Source organism: Lactuca serriola, chromosome 7 (assembly GCF_051521515.1).
Source record: "Lactuca serriola cultivar US96UC23 chromosome 7, Lser_US96UC23_V15, whole genome shotgun sequence".
NCBI classification, from domain to species: Eukaryota; Viridiplantae; Streptophyta; class Magnoliopsida; order Asterales; family Asteraceae; genus Lactuca; species Lactuca serriola.
Window position 1 is genome coordinate 138,201,342 of NC_136414.1, and position 26,470 is coordinate 138,227,811.

General features: G+C 35.5%; 1 protein-coding gene across 1 annotated transcript; it reads left to right on the forward strand.

Annotated features, from left to right (window-relative positions):
* The first annotated feature begins 1,639 nt into the window (after positions 1-1,639).
* Positions 1,640-8,557, forward strand: SAC9 (sacI homology domain-containing protein / WW domain-containing protein). The gene is made up of 14 exons (XM_079009594.1): positions 1,640-1,851; positions 2,395-2,462; positions 2,538-3,136; positions 3,203-3,335; positions 3,402-4,603; positions 4,720-4,827; positions 4,921-5,091; positions 5,186-5,428; positions 5,521-5,934; positions 6,060-6,791; positions 6,891-7,091; positions 7,159-7,611; positions 7,727-7,951; positions 8,069-8,557. The coding sequence occupies exons 2-14, from the start codon at positions 2,447-2,449 to the stop codon at positions 8,351-8,353; spliced, it is 4,782 nt and encodes a 1,593-aa protein (XP_078865720.1). The 5' UTR covers positions 1,640-1,851; positions 2,395-2,446; the 3' UTR covers positions 8,354-8,557.
* The last annotated feature ends 17,913 nt before the right edge of the window (positions 8,558-26,470 follow it).

The following is a 26,470-nucleotide window of genomic DNA, read 5'->3' on the forward strand; positions in this document are numbered from 1 at the left end:
GAAATTAAAAGTTTAAAATTTTTCTAAAATTGGGCCGTTACAAACACATAAACCCAAACACCTTTAAAGTTATGACGATTGGTAAACCATACGAAACCAATTCAATATAATTTATGAAGTGGCTAGATCAATCGAGTACCTGAAGGAGAAGGCGAGGTCGTATGATTCAACGGAGATCTCGTCGAATTGGGCAAAAATAGCGAGAAAAGAGAAAGACAGGCCTTCATAGAAAAGGGATATACGTATAGAATAGAGAATGCTAGAAACGAACAACAAAACCACAACTCTCTGACCATTTAACAGCGGTGAAGCCATGCCCATCGCCATTGTGTTAATTTGGGGGATTAATTATTCAGGAATTGAGAAATCAACTCAAATCAATTTAATTGAATTAAAAGATTTACACTTGCAGAGGTGATAACTTTAAGAGGGAAGATTATGCAATTGCAATTGCAAGATTCGTTCATCAAGATTTTAAGACGATTGGCGCGCACATGGGTTCTCAGTTCTAACAACAGATCATTCGAAAATTGGGTCAACCAACTCATTTTGGGAATTAGGAATTTTTTCAAGTCAAATAAGGACTAAAGAAGAGAACAATTAACGAAATATGCATATAAAGGATATTAATCTATTACTTGCTGAAAGCTTTAGAGAGAGAAAAAGAGAAGATTAAGAATTGCCGGAGGTGAATTGTGGTAGTTGCCGGAAGTGAACGGTGGTGGTGCCGGTGATGAATAGTGATGGTAAGGGACCAACTACGAAAGAAATTTAAACCATAGGGGCCACTTGTGTAATTCAAAATAACTGGTCAATGGATGAATGGTTAAAAAGTAACGATAATGGATTAATTCAACTGTACAGTAAAAGACTAAAAGTTATGACCTATTGCCTAAGCAGTTATCGCGGTCCAAATTTCAATAACGGTCACATTTCGCTATTTAAAATCTCGGTGGTATAGCAGTTGTATAACGGTTTTTTAATATTATGTATAATTTATATTATATATTTATACAAAATTTATATATTAGATTATTAATACTACATGGAATTAATATCATAAAAAAATCATATAAAAACATAACATAATCTATATATAATATTCTAATATAGTTATATGGAAACTAAAAAGTGTCAAAATGTCATTACAGCTCAAGTCGTTCGTGGTTTCTAAGTACTGAGACAGACGAGAAAGGGAAGTTGTCATTTGTTGATTTGTAGTTTGTAATTAATTATATTTATTATTTGGACTCATTAAGACAAAAAGTGTAGTGAACTAGTTAAAAATATTGAAATAACACACAATATGTACGAAATTGTAAAAGCGGGTGTAACATTGCTATAACGTTAATAAGTTTCGCGGTAAATAGCGCCACCGCTATTTGTAAACGCTATTTCAAAAGAGCGGTTCAGTAAAACCGCAAAACACTATAGCGCCGCTATAGTGTGCTATTGATAGCATAGCCTACTACACAAAAAAAAACATAATTAATCAAATCGGACAAAAATTAATCCAAACATTTTTTAAAAACTCTTTCTCTAAACAACCATAAGGCAAAAAAAAAAAAACAAATTTTCTTAAAAACATTTTTGAAATTAAAAATCATTCACAAAAAACCCCATAGTCTCCAAAAAGCTAGAACATGAAAAAACCTAGAAACTAGTAATGAGGATGAGAATACATTGACTTAGAGTTTCGTCTTTATTTTTCCCGGTTGGATCTCTTCTCGACCTCGCAGTCGATCTGTTGTAGATTCCTGCACTGCGTATTTGCTGATCATTGAACTTTTGTTTCGTGGCAACTACATAGTATTAATCCAAACGACGTTTCTCCTCATTCAAGAAGCAACGGTAATCGATTTCTTATATTTCTAATTTCTTATTCCAGATTTCAAGTGATTAAGTGAATTGATTTCTGCTCCATTTGATTTTCTTATATTTCTGATTTTCTGAGTTTCTCCGTAACAACCACCGATCAGTGAATCGAGTCTGACTGCTTCTCTTTCTCACGATCCCGGATGAAATTGATTCTTGCCCTTCTTCTTTTCGATTTTCAGTTTATTTGACTGAAACAACACAAGTGAATGTGAATGTGAATCTCGATTCATGATCTTCTTATTTTCGATTTGCAGTTTTTTTTTTTTTAAACAAGATGAAATCGAGAGTAGACTCTGTGTATGAGAGTATCTGACCTTATCATTGTGAATATCTCTAAGTTATACTTTCTAGCAGTCTTGAAATTTCTGATTATTTTGTGCAATTATTTTTTTAGTAATTCTGATTATCTTGAAATTTCTGATTATTTTGTGCAATTCTGATTATTTTGTGCAATTCTTTTTTCTTCATTGCATTTTCTTATCTCTTAGTTTCAATTTCATTTCTTATCTCCAATAGGATTCATGAGGCTTAACGCAATCATCAACATCTAAGGCAGACTCTTGGTGAGATGATGGAATCACCTGGTTAGCCCTTTGAAAGCTTTAACAGTTTCATCACTTATCTGTTGCTGATTGATTCTGACTCTTGTTTTCTTGCAGCTGGTGGATTGCGGGATACATCTATTATTGTTGTTACACTTGATACAAGTGAGGTATATATAATTGTGAGTTTGTCTTCTAGGAATGACACTCAAGTGATCTACATTGATCCTACAACCGGGTCTCTTAGACATGAGCAGAAGGTGGGTTATGATGTTTTTAATTCCGAAGATGAGGCATTAAACTACATCACAAATGGTTCAAGGTCAATTTACAAGACTATAACCTATGGCAAAGCCATATTAGGTTACGCAGTGCTTGGGAGCTTCGGTTTGCTGCTTGTTGCAACAAAGTTGAATGCTAGCATTCCAAATTTACCTGGTGATGGGTGTGTGTACACTGTTAGTGAGAGCCAATGGATCAAAGTCTCACTTCAAAATCCCCAACCCCAAGGGAAAGGAGAAGTAAAAAATATTCAAGAACTTGCTGAACTTGATATCGATGGAAAACACTACTTTTGTGAAACAAGGGATATAACACGACCTTTTCCGAGTCATGCTTCTGTTCGAAACCCTGATGAGGAATTTGTTTGGAATCAATGGTTCTCGACTCCTTTCAGACGAATTGGTCTCGACCAACACTGTGTCATTTTACTGCAGGTATTATTATCACATCTCCTACTACAACATATAGCATGTTAGATCTAAAGAGTCAAATTGTTACAGGGTTTTGCAGAATGTCGAAATTTCGGAAGCTTAGGTCAACAAGAAGGAATTGTTGCTCTTATAGCTCGTCGAAGCAGGCTTCATCCTGGCACTCGATACCTAGCAAGGGGCATAAATTCTTGTTACAGCACAGGTAGGTACAGTTGATATGAATACAAAAAACATATCTTTTATTAATTATATATACATTATAATGTAGGGAATGAAGTTGAGTGTGAGCAAATTGTATGGGTCCGAAAAAGGGGTGGTCAAAGTGTGGGTTTCAACTCGTATTTATGGAGAAGAGGCACTATTCCAATCTGGTGGGGTGCAGAACTGAAGATGACAGCTGCAGAAGCAGAAATTTATGTTGCAGAGCGTGATCCATATAAAGGAAGTGCAGAGTATTACCAGAGACTAAGTAAGAGATACGATAAACGAGATAGCGAAAAGAAAAGTCCATTGGTTCCAATTGTGTGCATTAACCTGCTAAGGAATGGAGAAGGGAAATCAGAAGCGATTCTTGTTCATCATTTTGAAGAATCTATCAATCACATCCGATCAACTGGAAAACTTCCCAACACTAGGGTTCATCTAATAAATTATGATTGGCATGCGACTATTAAATTAAAAGGGGAGCAACGAACAATTGAAAGACTGTGGTACCTCCTAAAAGCACCAACAATATCCATAGGCATTTCTGAAGGGGATTATTTGCCTTCTCGTCATAGGATGAAGGATTGTCAAGGTGAAGTGATTTACAATGATGATGATGATCCTGTTGGTGCCTTCTGCTTACGCGCGCATCAAAATGGAATCATACGCTTCAACTGTGCGGATTCTTTGGATCGAACAAATGCTGCTAGCTATTTTGGTGCTCTTCAAGTTTTCACAGAGCAGTGTAGACGCCTAGGAATATCTCTTGATACTGACTTAGCCATTGGTTATCAATCAGCTAACAATTACGGTGGATATACTGCACCTTTGCCTCCAGGGTGGGAAAAAAGATCTGATGCTGTAACTGGAAAATCATATTATATCGATCACAATACAAGGACTACTACTTGGAATCACCCATGTCCAGATAAACCTTGGAAACGTTTTGACATGACGTTTGAGGAGTTCAAAAGGTCTACAATCTTGTCGCCAGTTTGTCTTCTGGCTGACCTTTTTCTGCTAGCTGGTGATATTCATGCCACAATCTACACTGGATCTAAAGCAATGCATAGTCAGATTCTTACCATATTTACTGACGAACCTGGAAAGTTTAAGCAGTTTTCTGTCGCACAGAATGTGAAAATCACGTTGCAGAGAAGATATAAAAACGCAATTGTTGATAGCTCTCGTCAGAAGCAGTTAGAGATGTTCCTTGGACTTCGCCTTTTCAAGCATCTTCCATCACTTCCACTCCAACCTTTACATGTATGTAAATTTCAATCTTTTTTTTTTCTGTGGATTTAATGTAGTAATTGTTAGTCGTTGTTTCAAAAAGCTGCAATAGAGCATGAGTTGATATTTATTATTAATTATTCTGATAGGTGCCTAGTAGACCATTTGGTTGTGTTCTGAAGCCAGTTGCCAGCATTTTACCGAGTTCTGATGACGGAGGCAGTCTTCTTAGCTTTAAGCAGAAAGACCTTATTTGGGTAACCATTCCATAACATGTCATACTTCCTAATGCTTAATATATATAGTATAATACAATCTTACTTTTTTTTTTTTTTTTTGGTGGTGTACAGGTTTGTCCACAGGCAGCAGATGTAATGGAAGTCTTTATCCATCTTGGAGAGCCTTGTCATGTTTGTCAGCTTCTTCTAACAATTTCACATGGTGCAGATAGTTCAACATATCCATCGAGAGTTGATGTGAGAACTGGACGTGATCTAGATGGGCTTAAACTTGTTGTGGAGGTCTGTCTGGCTCATCTCTCCCAAATCAGGCTTAAAGTAGTAGTATTAGTATAACAGAGGTTGTAGTTGTGTTTATGTTTGTGTTTGTATGCAGGGAGCCTCTATTCCCGAGTGTGCTAATGGGACAAGCATTGTGATACCCATACCAGGAGCTGTGAGTGATGAGGATATGGCTGTGACAGGAGCAGGTGCACGTGTACATGACCAAGATACAACCAAGCTTCCATTTTTATATGATTTTGAAGAACTTGAGGGTGAATTGGATTTTCTAACTCGTGTTGTTGTACTCACATTCTATCCTTCTGTGTCAGCCAGAACCCCTATCACACTTGGTCAGGTACCATACATTGCTGCTAATCTCAGTTTATTTTTTCATTCTGTGATGTTTGATTGCTGTTTTGGTTGGGTTGTGTAATTAATAACTAACAGGTAGAGATACTTGGAATTTCTCTTCCATGGAGAGACCTTTTTGCTTCTGATATAAGGTTATGGGAACATATCAATAAAATCAAACAAGATACTCATACCATTACCATGACCAATACCAACCCTTTGCTATCATCTGATGCAAACAGCAATCCCTTTTCTACTGATGATAATTCACTAAAATCCCAAAATTCCAGTAGTACCTGGGTGGACCTGTTATCGGGTGATGACATTATATCCGGATCCATTTCACAACCAGTGCAACAAACTGCTTTACACGATCCATTTCTCAACCCGTTTCATGTTGATGATGAAGAAAGTGAGCCTCCTTCTCCTAAGGTCTCTGTACCTTTACCAACTGAAAGTGGTTCGCAACAGTATATAAGTTGTTTTAAGACAATGACTCGCTCACACGTGGTAGGTTGTTATATCCTTACTTTTTCATATAGCTACATTATCCTTTGGCAGTTTGGGTTTTGATAAATGAATGACAAATGGAAGAAATCTTTTATTGAGGCGATTAGTGGTTTTAAACATTGCAGGCTAAGAAATTAGGGTTTGTAGAAGCCATGAAACTAGAAATGGAACGTCTTGGGCTGAATCTATCTGCTGCTGAAAGGGATAGAGCTTTATTATCTATTGGCATCGATCCAGCTACTATAAATCCAAATGAACTCCTTGAAGAATCTTACATATCTTCATTATGCCGGACAGCAAACGCCCTTGCAATTGTTGGTCACACTTATTTAGAAGATAAAAGTGGTGGTGCTATTGGGCTCAATGGTATTACTACCAATGACATTGATATCGATTTCTGGAATATTAATAAAATCGGTGAGGGTTGTTGTGGGGGATCATGTCAGGTTCATGCCGAACCTTTAACATCAACATCAACATCAACATCTTCTTCCATGTTTTCGTGCTCTGAGTGTAGGCGTAAAGTTTGCAGAGGTTGTTGTGCTGGAAAAGGAGCTCTTCTTCTTCTTGTTGCTCAAGGAGATGGTTGTTCAGATGGGGGTGGTGTTATTTGTAAGTTGTGTTGTCATGATACAGTTCTTGATGCTCTAATTCTGGACTATGTTAGAGTTTTACTCACCCACCGAAGAAACACCCGTTGTGACCTTGCTGCTTACAAAGCTTTCCATCAAGTCCTGGGACCAAAAACAATGATGAAGCCCAAGCCTGTGTCTCACAGCACAAATAACCTCAACCACCAGTTACTCAAAGGACAGGAATCATTAGCTGAATACCCATTTGGCAGCATTTTACACTCGGTAATCTTTATTTCTTCTTCTTCTTATTATTATTATTATTCATTGCAAAAGAGCTATTCAGCTATAGGTAAATTTATTTTGTATTTTGAGTTTTGTTAGGTTGAATCGGCACCAGGTTCAGCACCACTGTTGTCGCTGTTAGCACCTTTGGATATTGATGTATCGGATGAGTCATACTGGAAAGCTCCTCATACAACCTCTTCTGCTGAGTTTGTTGTTGTTCTTGGCAATCTTTCCAATGTCTCGGGTGTTATCCTTGTTGTTAGTCCTTGCGGCTATTCCATATCTGATTCCCCTACTGTAAGTAAATTCGTGCTTAAGTTTCAAAAAGAAAGTTGAGATATAAATTTAAGTAAAATTTATGCAGGTGCAAATATGGGCAAGCAACAAAATACAGAAGGAAGAACGAAGAATTATGGGAAAATGGGATGTTGGATCACTCCTGACATCTTACCCTGAGGTATGTGGGCCTGAAAAACCTGGAAGTGGCAACCGAGTTCCAAGGCACGTTGAGTTTTCGTTTAAGAATCCCGTTTGTTGTCGCATGATCTGGATTAAATTAAGTATTCAAAAAGCGGGAACAATCTCAAGCTCTGTGAATTTTGATCTTCTATCTTTGGATGAAAATCCTTTCTCAGACTACAATAGGCGTTCCTCTTTAGGAGGACCATTGGAAACGGGTCCATGTTTGCATGCTAAAAGAATTATTGTGGTTGGAAGTCCAGTGAAAACATCAGATATTTCATCTGCAAAAACTTCTACTGACCATGTTAGCCTCAAAAACTGGTTGGATAAACCTCCACCCCTCAACAGATTCAAGGTATGCCTATTTCTATTGCTTATTACTTACAACTTACAACTTACAACTGACCTATTTTATTGGAATGAAACTTAAGCTATTTTATTACTTAGAACTTACAAACTGCATGTTGCAGGTTCCAGTTGAGGGTGAGAGGTTGATTGAGAATGAGCTGGTGTTGGAACAATATATGTCACCAGCCTCACCAATGCTGGCAGGATTCCGCCTTGATGGCTTTTCTGCAATAAAACCTCGAGTTACCCATTCACCTTCTTCTCATGATCATCATCATCTATTAGCTTTTTGGGAAAATAGATTTATATCTGCACACGTACTATACATTCAAGTATCCGCTTTACAGGTACCCATTCACCTACTTTACTTTCTAAATCAATATCATATAAAAAAAATAATATAATTGGGCCATGGCTTAACAATAACTAAATAAATAAATTGAACATTGTGTGTGTGTGTGTAGGAGAATCGGAACATGGTGGTGGTTGCAGAATACCGGTTACCGGAGGTGAAGGGTGGGACCCCCATGTACTTTGATTTTCCTAGACCAGTCAACAGTAGGCGAGTCTGTTTTAGACTATTTGGGGATGTGGCATCGTTTGCAGATGATCCAACGGATCAGGATGATTCTGATTTGAAAGGTCGCCCCCCATTGGCTACAGGGCTCTCTTTATCCAACCGAATTAAGCTTTACTACTATGCTGATCCATATGAGCTTGGGAAATGGGCTAGCCTTTCTGCTGTTTAATCTTCTTTCTCCCTAGAAAAAAAAAAAAAAAAAAAAAAAAACTCATCTCATTCATTGTTGTAATGTTGTGTAAATTTCTTTATTTTTTTGTGTTTTTGTTTGGCGGGATTTTATCTATTAAGCCTGGAGTTGTGATTGGTTTCGTTTGTTTTCCTCCGAACTCCAAATATGAGGTTTGCTTAAATTGGGTGATTCTATTTCAAACTAACATCTCAAATGATGTTCCTCTGGATGGATGCTAGGGTCATGAAAGAATAACTATTATATCTGTGTGAAATTGAAAAATATATTTAGGTCTTTCAAGATTACTATTATCACATATATAGCCAAGTATCAGATATAAATAATTTTCTACCATTATTTTTTGCTAAAATACATGATCCTTTGGAGCAAAAATTAGTTGAAACATATAATCTAACACTTTAGGAAAAAGAATCTCTCACCTTAGAGATAAATAAATAAAGTGAATGGTGTGGTAATGCAATTCTTATTAAAGTAATTAAAGGATTAAGAAAAAGAATTTCACTATGTTGGGACAAGCTAGATATACTACTTATGATAGGATAATTCTCCAATAATATTATTATTGTTAGTCCATTTGTATCTTTCAAATGTAAAATCTTCATCTAATATGTAATTATCAAATTCATTTTAAGAAGTAGATTTTTGATTATTATTATTAAGAATATAAATATTTTGTTGAAAATGCTGTATTAAATTTGAACTTAAATCTAAGAGGTTTTTCTCCCAAAGAAAAATTTTATGGCCCTGATACTAATCGTGGTGGTGGTCGAACCAGATGGTCGGTACAAAACAAAAATTATAGTTGAGAATTATTTGGTGGATTTAAATCTACATCTAAATAGTCGATTCGAAAATCATTTTACAACATAAGTAATACTAGATTTAAATTAGTTAGCGGATATAAGATTAATATCATTCTTTAATTTAAATAATAAAAGTTTTTTTTAATTTATTTTAATGTGTTCAACAAAAAAATATTTTTTTTAACAAGTTTCCTTATAATTACCAAGAGCTAAATAATAGAACAATAATATTTTCACATTATAAAAAGAAAAGGGTCCAACATATGCTTCCGTACCTGTTTTTCACTTTAACCGGAATATTGCCGGGTTATACTACGAGACTTTTACCGTGCATTCTAGCTCCGACCTATTTGGACAGATAACTTCACTGTAGCCCCTTCAACAATACTCAACACAACCTAATTTCGTTTCCTACATTAGGTGTATGCATAATAAGTATGGGTTTTTGTGGGATTTTTCTTCTATAATGAAAATATATGTAGTATTATATGACTCCAGGCAAATATAAAAAAAAAGGAATTTATTCAAACATTATTTTTATAACAAATGTTGGTTTACAAGATAACATGATAGAAAAACAAGAATTACAAACGATGCCCTTTTCTATAACACTAGGCTTTTATTTATAGCACTAGGTACATAGATCAAAGACTCATCTATTTCTTCAGTTCTTTAAACACCTATCATCTTCATGTCAGAGGTTTTTCATGCATGCATGACACACAGATGCAAGATGCATCCATTTCTTTAATATCTAGCCACATATATCCCATGTGTAAGTTTTATCCTTATAACTTATGTATAATAGTTGTCTTCTAAGTCAACATGACTTATCCATTAGTATCTGCATATTTGTCACTACATGGGACCCACAATCAATTTATGTCATCGAAATTCATTGAAGAGTTTGATGACGAGGCTTTTTCTTGATCTTTTGATGAAGTACATGTTGGACAAATATCTTTAGTATGTTGTCTGTATTGACATATTGACAGATTCTGCTTTGTGCTTGTGGGCTTGATTTTATCTTACCTCTATCAAGTAAATTTATTTTTGCTTGTAAGTATTGAATTGCTAATCTAGGGGATTCCCTAGCAAATGATATCATGACTGGCGAATATGTACTTCCACCATACGTACGAATTTTTTTTTTAAACTGGCTTTCCATGGCTTGGAGAATATCTTTGATGCCTATAGCTCTTCGATAACGAATATCTTTTTCATCAAATTTTATAAATTATTTTTTCTGCATTACTGCAGTAACTGAAAATGATTATGCTTTTCCTATCCGCATGAAATGATAGGAAGGATATATGTCTTCTTCATAAAAATCTGGTCCCGCTTATACGAATTTAAGGACCATAATATCTTTTGGGGATATAGTAGGGTTATTCATATAACAATTTTTTACACCCTCTATTATCCATTGTGGTAACATTTTTATCTCAAGAAAATTTGGAGATGTGAGATATATCGACTTTGTGGCACCAAAACCGTACTAATATCTGATTTCTTCGGGTGGAGAATCTTGTAAATAATTGGATAAATCCCAGAAAAATCAACATATCTAAAACCTGTATCATATAGGTTAAATAATTTTCTCATTTTTGAGCTTTGTATTTCAACAAACGAATGTTTACTTGTAAAATTAAATCGAAATCTTTTTTCATCATAAATATTTTTCCCACTCTTAGGTCTCAAAGAAAATATGATATTCAGTAATTTTGAATCTGTTGGTATATGTTTATCTTCAGAAATTGATTTCCCTGTAGAAGAAGTAGGAGATGCATTGTCTTTTTGGAATTTTAATTTTTCGATTATTCCCATAATAGTGTTATTATATGTATCATAACTGTCTGTTCTCTTTTCCATCAGAACAATTATGATACATATAATAAAACTATTTTTAATATGTTCGATGTCTACATCTAGTTTTCGATAATTGGAGTTTTGGCAAAATTTTGCAACTTTCTTTTATCTTTTTTACTTGATTTTCTAAGACATTGTCAAAGCTAAAAAATCTATCATTTTTTAGTAACTCTTGAAAAGGTTTCCTTAGTGCTGCTAGATTATTAATAAAATCAGAAGCATAATTAAGTATTCCAAGAAAACTTTGTACTTGTTTTTATCTATCAATTTATTAGGGAAAGCAGTTATTTTTTTGAGTATATGACTTTGAAGTTCTATCCCTTTACCATCAGTTTTCATTCCTAAAAATTCTATTTGGTCTTGTAATAATTTAGTTTTCTTTTCAGATTAAGCTAATCCATTCTTAATGCATAAATCTGCAAAAGTATTTAAATGTCGCAAATGTGACTGTATATCATTTGATAATACTATAATATCATCAACATAAACAAAAATAAAATCATGATTTTTAAATACATTATCTATTTTTCTTTGAAATATTTGTGGAGCATTTTTTAATCCAAAAGGCATAACAAGCCATTCGTATTGTCCTTGACGTGTTGAAAATGCAGTATACGAAATACTATCTGGATGCATTTTTATTTGCCAAAATCCACTTTTACAATCAAATTTTGATTTTTTTTTATTTCTAGTCCAATTGATTAGACTTTCTTTATGTGGTAACAAATATCCATCAAATACGATATCATCATTTAATTTTTTATAATTTATCACCATTCGAGCTTTTCCTTTAGCTATTTCAACATGCTTCCTAACCATAAAGGCAGGAGAACTATGTGGACTATGACTTTGTCTGATTAATTTAAGATCTAACAATTCTTTTGTTTTTATTTAAAATTCATTTTGATCATCAGGATAATATCTCATTGGTTTGATTCTTATCTCTTTATATTTATCTTTCATTTCTAATTTAGCCGTTATTTGGTTTTTCTCCCAAAATTGTAATGGATTTTCAGAATAACATTGCTTTATTTCATTTTTAATATGTTCTATGTCTACCTTGTCAAAGCTAAAAACTCTATCCTTTTTTAGTAACTCTTGAAAGGGTTTCCTCAATGTTGCCAGATTATTAATAAAATAAGAAGCATAATTAAGTATTCCAAGAAAACTTTGTACTTGTTCTTTATCTATCAACTAAAGAGAACAAATAAAGGTAAATAAGGGAAATACTCAATAAAATAAACCTTATGTGGTAAACTCCAAGTGTATCTTACTCATTAATGGTATGATATTCTTGGTAGGTTTAATAATATACAATGTCTTATTCTTAATCGGATAATTATCATTGTTTGGTATAACATGCATGCATGGTCAATGGGGATTTATAGGCAACAAACAACATAGTTCGCCTAAAAGCCAATTCAACCATGACAACATAACCGTAAAAAATGATAATTATTCACGAGATGCATGTCATTAACCACCTTACATCAATAGAATATCTAATCCAGACACTTTCAGAGACACTTGGGGTTTCTCAGGGCTGGCCATTGTATTTTTTTGCCCAGGGCAAGGTAATAAAATAATGCCCTTATATTTATACAAAAAAGGTGTGATATATATAACTCATCTCTACAAATCTTATAATCAAACAAAATTCATATAGCTACAAACAAAAACATATGTAAATCACAAAACAACATGTTCAACAACATATAATTGATTTTCAAACAAATTTTCCTTCTTCAGAGGTAACAACAATGTCTTTTGTTACAACATTACACATTGCTTTGGAAACCATTTGTCTCACTTTGTTGTTTAATGCACTTACTGTAAAAAAAATGTTGATAGAGATGTTGACAATATAAAAGTAAAGAACAAAAATAAGACAAAAATCTGAGTTTTTTTAGTATCAGGAAAAATAAGATACATACTACTACAAATATGAAGCAGAAAAGTACAATAAGAATTTTCATATTTGCCCTTGCTATTTTAAAACCAAAAAAAGACCAAAGATTGTGTTTTTTCCACTTTCACTATGAAAAATGATCTGGAAAATAAATCAAGGAATCATAAATAGAGATCCATTTAAAAAAAATTGTCTTGTAGCAACAAATAACAATGGAAAAATTATATACCTACTGCCCCTAGCTGCTTCCCTGAGATATTCAAAATAATCAAAAGGTCAGAACTCAACAATAAAATATACATTCTGAATCACATAAACAGACCATCAAAATCCAGAAAGGAACTCAAGAAATTAATACATTAAACCACAAAAATTATACCAAAGCAAACCAGAAAAATCATACCTGAAGCAACTCTTGATTTCAAACTTAAATGAGAGAAATAGGAACTGTGAACTCCTTATTTTGAACTAAAAAACGCAGCACATATTCGAACTCTTACACACCTAATCTGGAAGCAAACCACAAGAAATCAAAAATTGGACTTTTTGAAGCAAACTACTATAATCAAACAAGTAAATATGAAATCAAAGATGCACATTTCGAAAACTAACTGATACATTTAGAACAGATTGGGAATCAGAAATAGAAAAACAGAACAAATAATTACATTTTTAACTGATAGCTTTGAACCGACGAACTCCATGTCTCCAACTTGAACAATTAAACTCCAATCAAATCAAAATAGTGATAAAAAGAATAGGAGAATTATAAGTCGAAATCAAAAATACAATAATGGCAATCTTGGTTGGGACCGGGAACCCCAACTCATACAAATACGCAAATCGTGAATAAGAATTAGGAGAAAAATAAATAAAAAAGTAGAAATTAGAACCAATCGACTTAGAGATGCATTCGACTCCTCGATCTTCTACAAACTTCAATTTTCTAGGCGTTGTCGATTACATCTCCAATGTCGATTCAAGCACAAGCGCCTTGCCTTAGGCTTGCATCGTCTCGTCTGTGACAAAATCAGGAGCTTGGGCTTAATCTTTTGGGCCAAACTAATATATACACAATTACTTACGACTAATGATGCCCCCTCAAAAATGCTGCCCCGGGCCACAGCCCATCTCGCCCAGGTATTAGGCCGGGCCTAGGGTTTCTATTTTAGCAGACATTTATATGAGGTTTTGGGGGTAGGCGCGCTTCACCTCTGGTCAGAAAAAATGATGTGGCAAAATACTGGCCTGACACGTGGCGCATAGTGGGTGGGACTGCATGGTCTTGTCGGGCGCATCGCGCTCCTAACGTGCACGTGTACCGTTTTTCATATTTTCAAAATTGTGTATCTTCTTCATACGAGTTCCCTTTTTGATGTTATTTAGATCTCCATAAAGCACTCGACGAGATCTGCAACTTTCCTTTAGACTCCGTCGGCTAATTTTGAATTTTTTTTTTCACATAGGCTTAGACTGTTAAAGACCGTATAAAATGCATAAGTTTCTCATACAGAGTCCGTTTTCGACCATCCTTATATCGTTGGGCTCCTACTAATGAGATATTTACTTCTCATTTAGATTGTTTCGGCTAAAAATCGACCGATCTAAAATTTGATTTTTGAGTTGTACACAGTTACGCCGAATCTTAAAAAAATCATAACTTTATCTAATGAAGCCATATTTAGACGTTCTCAACATGCACACTCTCGGTTTAATGACTACAACGACTTTCTTTTAGATAACTTAGGCTGAAAAGTAATTTATCAAAAATTTACTTTTTACGATACGTAGAGTCGTGTCGGGTTAATTGCGAAACTTCGAAGAAACATAACTTCTTCGTTCTAAGTTGGATTCGAACGTTCCTTATATCTCCATAATCTTTATTTCGTATACTACAATTAGGCTAATATTATTTGTCTTAAATAATCTTTTATTTTTGACATGTATTTTAATCTTATTTATTTTATTATTAATGTAACAATTGGCAAAAATAGGAACGGTTCTACAATACCATGTTTTGATTTTTAAGAAATATAAAGATTTTACCAAAGATGGTTGAAGGAATTTAACATGTTTTATTTAGAAAAGTTACTGTGAAAAATAAAACAAGTGACTAGTGATAAATTCTGTTATGACACATAATTAAGAACCAACACTGGTTTGTAAAAGTTAGTAAATAACGTCATTTAAACGTGAAATTTAATTACCGTATCAACACGTACCCAATTGATGAGTAATTTAAATTCTATATAACACATGTGCCTAATAGTTGAAGGATCAAAATTTGACAATTATACTAAAGGAAGTGACAAAACGTGGTTAACGATATTTTTAACCGGTTAAATGTCACAAAATTATACCTTGGTCAATAAATTTTATATTTAATTGATAAAAATATAAAATGGATTATTATAAGGCATAATTAAAATGTATCTAAATGTTTATAAATAAAAGAATCAAACATAAGCATTTAAGTTCAAATACATAAAAACTACATTGTTATTTTGTACCAACAATAATTGTATGTATATATATACATATGTATTATTATCCAGGAAATGACTAGTTATGGGTTCATGACTTAAAATGATTTCATTTAAGAAATATTATGTCTAACTCAATAAGATAAGATAAATGGTTGAGAGAAGTGCCAAGTTATCTAGTAAGTACTTAATCACTTAAGACAGCTGAAAAATCATCTTAATACTTCTTCTAATTTCCGAGATTTACTCTTTCCCTCTCCTAAACTATAACATTAAACTAATAACTAACTAGTAACTAGTTAGTTATCTAAGTTCTATCCTTAACTAACCAAGAGATCAAGTGGCAAGGGTAAATCAAATCTAATCATATTAAGATCACATCAAATCTTAGTAAAGATTGCTTCTTATCTTCTTCCCTCTTCTCTTATAAATCTTGAACTCCCCACTCTCTCTCTATCTCTCTCTCTCTCTCTCTCTCTCTCTCTCTCTATTTTCCTCTTCCATTTTCCATAAAAATCTCCATAGAAAAGCTTTCAATCTTCATCATATTTCAGCCACATGAACTTCCTTCCAAATCCACTAAAACCGTGAGCAAAAAGAGTCTGTTGTCCCTTGGTTTTTAGCCACCATTTCACCTATTTTACCTTCCTTTTGCTTGATATTTTCACCTCCAAATATCCTTGGAAGTTAGTTGTTATTCTACACAATGAGGACTCAAAACAGTGGCTAAACCACTCTTTCTTACCCTTTTTGTTGGGAATTTTCGTGACAACAACTAAGCCAAAATAGTGGCTGTTTTCGAGCATCACACCAACACCCAAAAGTCTTTCATTTTGCTGCCCATTTTCAAGATTCATAGTAGCCCATATGTTTCCACTTTCAAGCACTTAAAACCCTAAAGAAAGTTACCTTTCATCCCTTAAAATCTTGTGTTTTCCACCACCTTTTGACAACATACTTTAGATCCAAGTAAAATCTAGGTATAGTCTTGATTTTTACTCTTTCCTTTTATCATAAAGTTAACTGGTTTTAAGTGAGTTAAGACATGATAAAAGTCTAACTTAGTTGTAAATATATGTCTTTATGTGCTAATGTTGGATAAGGTGTCTAAGTCCATAACTTATTTGGTATATACTTGACTCGACCCGGCATGGTCCATTTGGGTTGCACTTCACCCAAATTATTTATGGATAATTTTATGAGAATTGTATACTTACGATTTATTAATATATTATAAGTTATAATATATTAATATAAAGTCATGTTATTTAATTAGTTTTAATCTTGAATTAATTGTGAATTAATTTAGTGATTAAAAGGAAGACTAATTAAATCATGGGCTATTATATTTATATTGTGTGGGCTAATACTCATTTGTTAATGGGTTAAGCTTATATGGAAGTTCATGGATGATCCATGGAGATTTTAACCCATGGATCCTTGGAAGAGGAAAAGACATGGGTTATTAGGGTTTCTCCCTAACCATGCACACTATATAAATAAGCTTATGTTGCATGAAAAACACCCTAGAGTGTGTGTGTAATAGTGGTGGCCGAATTCTAAGAGTTAGTATACTCTCTCATACATTTTCCAAGTTTGTGGTGATTTGTGATTTCCATTTGAGGCATTCACAATATTGGTGCTTGGCTCTCAAACTCCAAGGAATCAACAATCAATAAAAGGTATGTAATTCATCTAATTCTTTTATGTTTAAAAGTACCCCATGCCATGCTAGATAGGTTATAAACCTTGGAAAATTAATATTTTGCATGTACCTTAGACAAACATAGATCCAAGGTTTATTAGGGTTGCATGTACACTTAGGAAGTGTTAGAATGCTCAAAACCCAACAGTGGTATCAGAGCCTAGGCTTGTTTGTTTGATACTTGATGCAAAATAGTGAAAAAAGTCGATTTTTTGCTGTCTACCTGATGAACTCGCCGAGTTCATGTGTAAACTCATCCTACTCGCCGAGTAGGAGCCTCAGAATGCAGATTTTCGACTTTTGCTGCTGGAAATGGACTAGAAACATTACCCTAAACTATTTTGGTGTGTTAAAACTTGTTTTAGTTGGTGTAATGGTTGTTCTAATCCATTTACAATAACTTATATCAAAATTTCATGCTTTGTATGTGTTCATATAATTCTTGAAACTTTGATGATCATGTTCATGTTCTTATGAATTTAGAAGATGATAGGAATTATTTGCTGAATTGTTTAGGATTAATTCTTGATCATTTATGTGTTTTAATGGAGTCTATAATTTGTCCTCAAGTTATGGATATCCAAAGGTCACTTCTTTTAAACACACATTTAAAACACATAAGTTACATAAAAATGAAGAGTCTTCATTTTTATGAACCTTTAATTCATAAGTTATGAAATGAAAAGTTTTGGATAGTTACAAAACTTGCCCTCAAGTTTTAGAATTTGTAAAGTTTCACACACTTTAATAAACTTTAATTACAACCCTTAGAGTTTTAATAGTTAAAATTCAACACTTATACTATTTATAACATTAATGGTTAATTATTATATATATATATATATATATATATATATATATATATATATATATATATATATATATATATGTATGTATAAGAATAAGTCATTCTACCGTTAGTAGGCTTCATTCACGAAGCCGGTCTATAAGGGGGGGGGGGTATAAGGTTGTTGCCTATAAAATGACAGCTTAATGGGTGTCCACTCTTACCCACCGCTTCCTTGATCGGTGGAGGGCCGTTAACCGAACGGGTAGGACAATGACTTTAAATCCTCATTAAAAGTATAATGATTATTATAAAGTAACTAAATATTTTAATTCCCAATCTTAATTACTTTAGGAAAAATATGAACATGGTGCTAGTCCATGGAATTCACACTTTGTACCTTACCAAGTCGTTGGTGGAGCATGTGTGGTTAACCGGCACACTAACTTGGACTAGTAAGGATCACGAAGGGTGAATTAATGTTTGTCATAGATCAATGGAGTGTGTGTGGTTAACCGTCACATTGATTAGGTGATAACATTAAGGGTACCAAGTGAATTAGTATGGTTGTTCACACCTTGTTTTGTGATCCTCGGCATCCCAGTCACAAAACTTGACGGGCACAATCAAGATTGAAACATGCCATTGAAAAGTTCAATGAATCTCAAAAGAATCTAGGAATTTCAAATCCAATTAAAACCTAATAATTCATTTCGTTTTTCATGGTGGAAATTGGTGAATCGTCATTCACCTGCCTTTCAAATATGTTATTACTTAGATTACGGCATCCCTTTTCTAAGTATAATATATTGTGATTGGATCCTAGCCTTAATATTACATTTGGGTGTCTTATTAGGGACTCTATATATCTAATCAAAACTTGCGTTCTTCTTTCAGATGTCTTCCAACACTAATGCTTCGGGCTCTAACCCAACTGGCTCTTTCTCTCTCATGAATCTATGTGGGAGAGTCATCTTTGATGGTTCCAACTTCATGGACTGGATTAGGAACATCAGGATGGTTACTCGTTATGAGGACAAGGAATATGTCCTCGATAATGAGTTAAAGGAGCTTGATGAGTCCACTGCTACTCCTGAGGAGATCGCTGAATTCAGGACACATGAGAGAGATGCTACTAAGGTAGCATGCATCATGACGGCCACGATGATAGCCGAGCTCCAAAAGTCCTATGAGGACTTCTACCCTTTTGAGATGCACCAAGATCTGATGGAAAGGTACCATCAGAGTGCTCGCCAGGAGCGGTATGAAATAATCTCCTCCATGATAACAACCCGCATGAAGGATGGTGAATCCATCACAGGCCACATGCAAAAGATGCAAAGGTATGTGGACCGTTTGCTCAAGATGAATGTGAACTTCCCTGAGGAGTTGGAAATTGACATCATTTTGCACTCCTTACCTTGTTGTTATGACCAATTTCGTATGACATATCATATGAACAAGGAGGAAGTTACTCTTAGCAAACTTCAAGGACTCTTGAAGACCGCTGAAACCGGTCTTAAGGGCAAGTCGGTTGTTACCTCTACTACTCCTACTCCAACATCTACCCCTGTTTTGGCTATCGGGCAAGGCAAAGGGAAAAAGAGGAAGTCCCCTTCGAAGGGTACCAAGGGAAAGTCTCTTGAAGGCTCCTCATCAAGGACCAAGGGGGGTTCTGTCACTCCTTCTGCCATTCCCAAGGATGCTGATTGCTACTATTGCCAGGACAAGGGGCACTGGAAGCGAAACTGCCCTAAGTACTTGCAGGATCTAAAGGATGGGAAAGTGAAACCCACCCATGCAGGTATTTACACAATATTGTCTAATTACTCACCATATTCTAACTCTTGGGTGCTTGATACAATATGTGGTATTCACATATGTTCAAATTTGCAGGGCCTAAGAAGAAGTGAGGATGTGGAGCACGGAAAGATAAACTTGATCATGGGGAATAGGAAGGCTTCACCTGCTTCCAATATTGGAGTTTATACTTTGTTGCTGAATAATGGGTTAAAATTAGATTTGAATAAATGTGTGTACTCGTCTGCAATAGCGAGAAATATTATTTCCTTTCATGCTTTGTACAAACAAGGTTTTACCTTTTCGTTTGATAATGAATGTGGTGGTATTAATGCTTTCTTTAATAATGTGTTTTATTTTAAAGCATTACCCTGTGATGGTGTGTATGAAACTGTGTCGATTGTAGACAACTTAGGAAATAATGTATTGTATATTGATTCTTCTACTAGCCTAGATAAAGCATCATTGTGGCATTGTAGTCTTGGACATGTAAACAAGAAACGCATAGGCCAACTCCAAAAGAGTGGAATCTTGGAGTCATTCGACCTTAAATCGGATGATAGTTGTGAATCTTGTCTACTTGGAAAGATGACAAAATCACCCTTCACTGGTACTTGTGAAAAGGGTGAGGGTTTGTTCGACCTAATACATACTGATGTATGTGGACCATTCAAAACCGCCACAAGGGATGCTAATCGGTATTATGTGACTTTTATTGATGATTTTAGTAGATATGGTTATGTCTATTTGATCAAACATAAGTCAGAAACCTTTGAAAGGTTTAAGGAATTCAAACATGAAGTAGAAAATCAATTGGGCAGGAACATTAAGATGCTTCGATCCGATCGAGGTGGTGAGTATCTTAGTACCGAGTTCCTTGACTATCTTAAGGAGTGTGGGATTGTCTCACAATTGACTCCTACCCGGACACCACATCTAAATGGTGTAGCTGAGAGGCGTAATCGAACTTTGTTAGACATGGTTCGCTCTATGATGAGTCGAGCTTCGCTACCAATCTCTTTTTGGGGGTATGCCTTAGAGACTGCCATCCATATCCTTAATCTAGTCCCTACAAAGAAGGTTACCAAAACACCTCATGAGATGTGGACTGGGAAGGTTCCCAATTTAGACCACATCAAGATTTAGGTTTGCGAGGCTTTCTTGAGGCGTGAAACTCATGATAAGCTCGAACCCCAAAGTGAAAGGTGTATTTTCATCGGCTACCCACAGAAATCCTTTGGTTACCTCTTCTACAGACCCAGTGAGAATGTGGTCTTTGTAGCAAGAAGAGGGGTCTTTCGTGAGAGAGAGTTTATGAGCCAAGGAAACAGTGGGAGGAAAATTGATCTTGAAGAAATTCAAGAATCAATTGGTGAAGGAACCTCAGACACTAGCAATCAACCTGAGGAGGAAACTCCTGTTGAGCCAGCTGACGAGTCTGTACCTCCGAGGCGTTCCACACGGGTTAGGAACACACCTGAATTTTAGTATGGTTTTCATATTACTACGAAAGGTGATACATTTATCAGCGATAGTTCACTGGTAAATTTGGATGAACCTAGCAGTGTTAAGGAAGCCATGGCAGGCCCGGAGTCTGCTAAATGGAAGGAGGCTATGGACAGCGAGATAGAGTCCATGTATGACAATCAAGTTTGGAACTTGGTTGACAATGTACCAGGCCGTAAAACAGTCGAGTGCAAATGGATCTTCAAGAAGAAGACCGACATGGAAGGAAAAGTGCACACATATAAGGCTCGACTGGTTGCGAAGGGTATTACTCAGACTCAGGGTATTGATTATGATGAAACCTTCTCACCGATAGCAAAGATTAAGTCTATTAGGGTTATTCTAGCCATTGCTGCATTTCATGATTATGAAATATGGCAAATGGATGTCAAAACCGCGTTTCTTAATGGAAAGTTGGCTGAGGATGTGTACATTAATCAGCCAGAGGGTTTTGTCAGTGCAGAATACCCTAATAGAGTGTGCAAGCTTGAGAAATCCATTTATGGATTAAAACAAGTATCTTGTAGCTGGAATCTTTGTTTCGATGAGAAAGTCAAAGAGTTTGGATTCTCGAGAAGTGAAGATGAGTCTTGCATGTATGTTAGAGCTAGTGGGAGTATAGTTAGCTTCTTGGTACTGTATGTGGATGACATACTACTTATAGGAAATGACATCCCAACCTTGCAGGAGGTTAAGTACTGGCTTGGGAAGTGCTTTGCTATGAAGGACCTAGGGGAAGCTGCCTATATCCTAGGGATAAGGATATTAAGAGAAAGGAGTAAAAGAATAATTGGGCTTAGTCAGAGTACCTACTTGGATAAGGTGTTGAAAAGGTTCAACATACATAATTCCAAGAAAGGAGATTTACCGATCCAAAGAAATGCTAAAACTGAGTAAGACTCAGAGTCCGAGTATAGAGGCTGAGATAGTAGAGATGAGTCGATTACCGTATGCTTCCGCTGTGGGCTCGATCATGTATGCTATGACTTATACCCGCCCTGATGTGGCCTTTGCTTTGAGCATGGTCAGCAGATATCAGGGGAACCCTGGCAAGGCTCATTGGACCGCTGTAAAGAACATTCTTAAGTACCCGCGGAGGAATAAGGATTGGATCCTTACCCTTGGTGGGAGTGATGACTTGAGAGTATTAGGGTATAGTGATGCTAGTTTTCAGATTGATAGGGATAACTTCCGCTCTCATTCGGGTTGGGTCTTTACCTTAAATGGAGGGGCAATCTCTTGGAAGAGTTCCAAGCAGGAGACAGTGGCTGAGTTGACTTGTGAATCAGAGTATATAGCAGCAAGTGAAGCAACGAAGGAGGCGATATGGCTGAAGAACTTCATCGGAGACCTTGGAGTTGTACCAACTATTAAGGAGCCTATGGAGATTTTCTGTGACAGCAATAGTGCGGTTGCCTTAGATATGGAACCGAGAGATCATGGAAGATCCCGACACATTGACAGAAAATATCACTACATAAGAGACAAGATAGAAGAAGGACTGCTCGTGGAAAAGAGGGTATTGTCAGATGAGAACCCTGCAGATCCCTTCACGAAGGGACTGACGAGGGTTACGCATTTGCAGCATGCGAGGCGCATCGGGCTGAGGGACGATATTAGTTTTACAGATTAGATATCCTTTTCTGAAACTTGTAAAATGTAATCGACGTTTGATGATGAATAAAATTTGTGATTTATTTATGAGTAAAGTGTTACTATCATTGTCAATTATTTAATATTGTTTCAGTTTTGCATGTTTTGACTTCCAGAATGATTAATTTATTCAAACCTCCATAATCGGTCATACGTCGGAAGTAGGTATGAATCAAGATTGTCATGAACTTTGTAGATGGCTAAAGGTGTTTAGACATAGCAATGGTTGCTACAACGTTCATGAGTGCTCATAAGTTATGAGTATTGGAATAAACCCACGCTCACTTGTATCACTTCATGGAATTTATCTCGAGTGATCGTGAGACGATAATATCATATAAGTCTTCAAACCTAGAGATATGAGTTGTTACCTTTGATTTGGTTGTGCATTGATTGCACGTAAACGCATCAGTAACTTGATGTTATAAAACGTGCCTTTGTGTACAATTCAACAAGTAGTAAAACAAGCATATGAGTCGAAGTTTATTTGTTCCTTATAGAAATAGAAGCGATATCTGGGCCCCTCGATGATTTTGTGTTGACCCATGTACCGGGCCCGGTCAGAACTAAATTGATGTGTTCAGTTAAGTTCTTTGTCAAACAAATCGGAAATCGAGAAACAACTGCCAGACAATAAGTTAGACATTGTTCCAAGTATTTGTCCGACTGATATCATGAGAACAGAGGATTATATGATCACTTATCTAAAATGGCGCTTCATAGTTCAACAGAGTTTTCAAGAGCTACGATTGCTGGTTGGTTCCTGAAGTAATATAGGCAAATACAATTATTAGACTTATCCAAGTGGGAGTCTGTTGGATAAGGTGTCTAAGTCCATAACTTATTTGGTATATACTTGACCCGACCCGACATGGTCCATTTGGGTTGCACTTCACCTAAAATATTTATGGATAATTTTATGAGAATTGTATACTTACGATTTATTAATATATTATAAGTTATAATATATTAATATAAAGTCATGTTATTTAATTAGTTTTCATCTTGAATTAATTGTGAGTTAATTTAGTGATTAAAAGGAAGACTAATTAAATCATGGGCTATTATATTTATATTGTGTGGGCTAATACTCACTTGTTAATGGGTTAAGCTTATATGGAAGTTCATGGATGATCCATGGAGCTTTTAACCCATGGATCCTTGGAAGAGGAAAAGACATGGGTTATTAGGGTTTCTCCCTAACCATGCACACTATATAAACAAGCTTATGTTGCATGAGAAACACCCTAGAGTGTGTGTGTGTAATAGTGGTGGCCGAATTCTAAGAGTTAGTATACTCTCTCATACATTTTCCAAGTTTGTGGTGATTTGTGATTTCCATTTGAGGCATTCACATTATTGGTGCTTGGCTCTCAAACTCCAAGGAATCAACAATCAACAAAAGGTATGTAATTCATCTAGTTCTTTTATGTTTAAAAGTACCCCATGCCATGCTAGATAGGTTATAAACCTTGGAAAATTAATATTTTGCATGTACCTTAGACAAACATAGATCCAAGGTTATAGTGAGGTCCTATGACCCCTATTTTTGTTCACGATAGTTAAGACATCCAAAAGAATGCTCAAATCACGAACTTGAGTGGAACCGGAAACCACACGCATCATTCTCAAAACGTATAACTTTACACAACAAAAGTGAGGTTCTATGACCCCTATTTTTGTTCACAATATTCTTCGGTTATAGTGAGGTCTTTATCCTCCTTTGAGCTCTGGTCCGACAGAAAACGAGAAAGAAAAAGGGAGTCCGAGCTAGGGTTTTCAAGGTAGAAGGAGGTTGTTGAGCTCGAGTTTTCGACTGTTCAAGCTTCTCCAATTCAGGTAATGATTTCGTTCCCTCCCTTGCATTATTCCCGACCTTTATCTATCACCATGGAGTCCAGAGCTGCTTCCGACATCCCCTAACCCACCGGAAAACCGTGTTAGCAGAATTTATTGTTGTAAACCATTTTCTATTGAGATGATCGAGTTTTAGACCTATTTGCCTCTGTATTTTGATGTTATTTACTCCCCTTTTCACGTAAAAACAAGTGTTATCATCTGGAACTAAGGAAAAACACCTCAAAATCATTAAAACTTTGGTATGCTCTCTATTAGTGGGATTTTCTATTTTGATTTGTTTCATTCGGGTTTTAGCAATCCTAAGATCTTATTAATGAGTTATGGAAATGCTAGCTTATCCGTTTAACACTTGATAACGAGTTTAGATAACTAGAACCAAGTAAAGAACTTGGAATGGCTTCATAACTTCTTACACACTCATATTTCGGGATTTTGGGTTTTAAACTAGTTGTTTCCTTTCAAAGTCTTTGGATCTATTTTTTTTACATGGCTGATACATGGCCTCCTTAGCTCACTTAGTCTCGTGTTGGTGCTTAGAGCTAAGAAGCAACACCCTTTTTCTTGATTTTGTCCTAGTAACCCTCAAACCAAAAGACTACACTTTTATGATGTTCTTTGTCCATGAAATTTGATTCTGAACTAAGTTTTCTATAAAACACATCTCACATTATGTGCTATAAGTTTGGTTGGGTGAGCGCTTAAAACAAATAATAAGCTTAGTTTAGGGTTGTATGTGTTTGGCATGTGTTTGGTGTATGTGTGACAACCTGAAATTTTCTATCCTGTTCAGTCAAACACTTCAATAGAAGTCAAAACTGTTTCTACTAACTTTTAAGCTTTTTGGAGTCAGTTTGAGTGTTCTGAAGCCTAGTATTGCAAGAGATAACTGGAGAGAGGACACTTTAGGGTAAAGTGTGAAACATTTAAGACCCAAAACTCCAAGAGTTTGGAGTTTACGGCCGTAAACTCTAGAGGAGTATATATATGACACTTAGTCATTTTATTCACTTTTACCATTTTCAAACCAAGAAGCCATTCTCTCTCAAGTAGCATCTGATTTTCCTTCTTGATCTTCAACTTAGTAAGTGTTCTCCTCCTTGATTAGTTGATTTACTTCATCATCTAGTGATCTTACAAGATTTCATCCATAAAATCATTCCATTTGTTTAGATCTTCAAGCATTCTTCAAAACACCAAGAACACCAAGAACACACACTAGTGTTGTTGGACCTTAAACACCCAATCAAGCTTCTATCTTGTAAGTACACTTGACCTAGCTTGTTGTGTGCTTGAATGATCTTGTTTACACTTAGAAAACACCAAGTAATCATAAGATCAAAGGTGTTTACGGCCAAGGGATGTTCTTGGGCCGTAAACCCTTATAAGCGGGGTTAAATGAACCCTAGTCCCTTCTTTGGCCGTGGACACTAGTATAGATCACATCCTTGAAGTGTTTAGGACCTTAAACATCAAAGAAAACATGTCCACATAAAGTTTACGACCGTAAACTCATAAGGAAATGGTCCTTAGGCTGTAAACTCTATAAAGGGGTGATATTGTGCCCCTAATGCTTCCTAAGGCTTGGACTTGATCAATGGATGCTCAATCTTGAATTATAAGACCTCAAAACACCCAATGGAACTTAGTACCATGAGTTTAAGGCCATAAAATCATGGGGGAAATGACCTTAGGCCGTAAACTCCATAATGAGTGGTCCT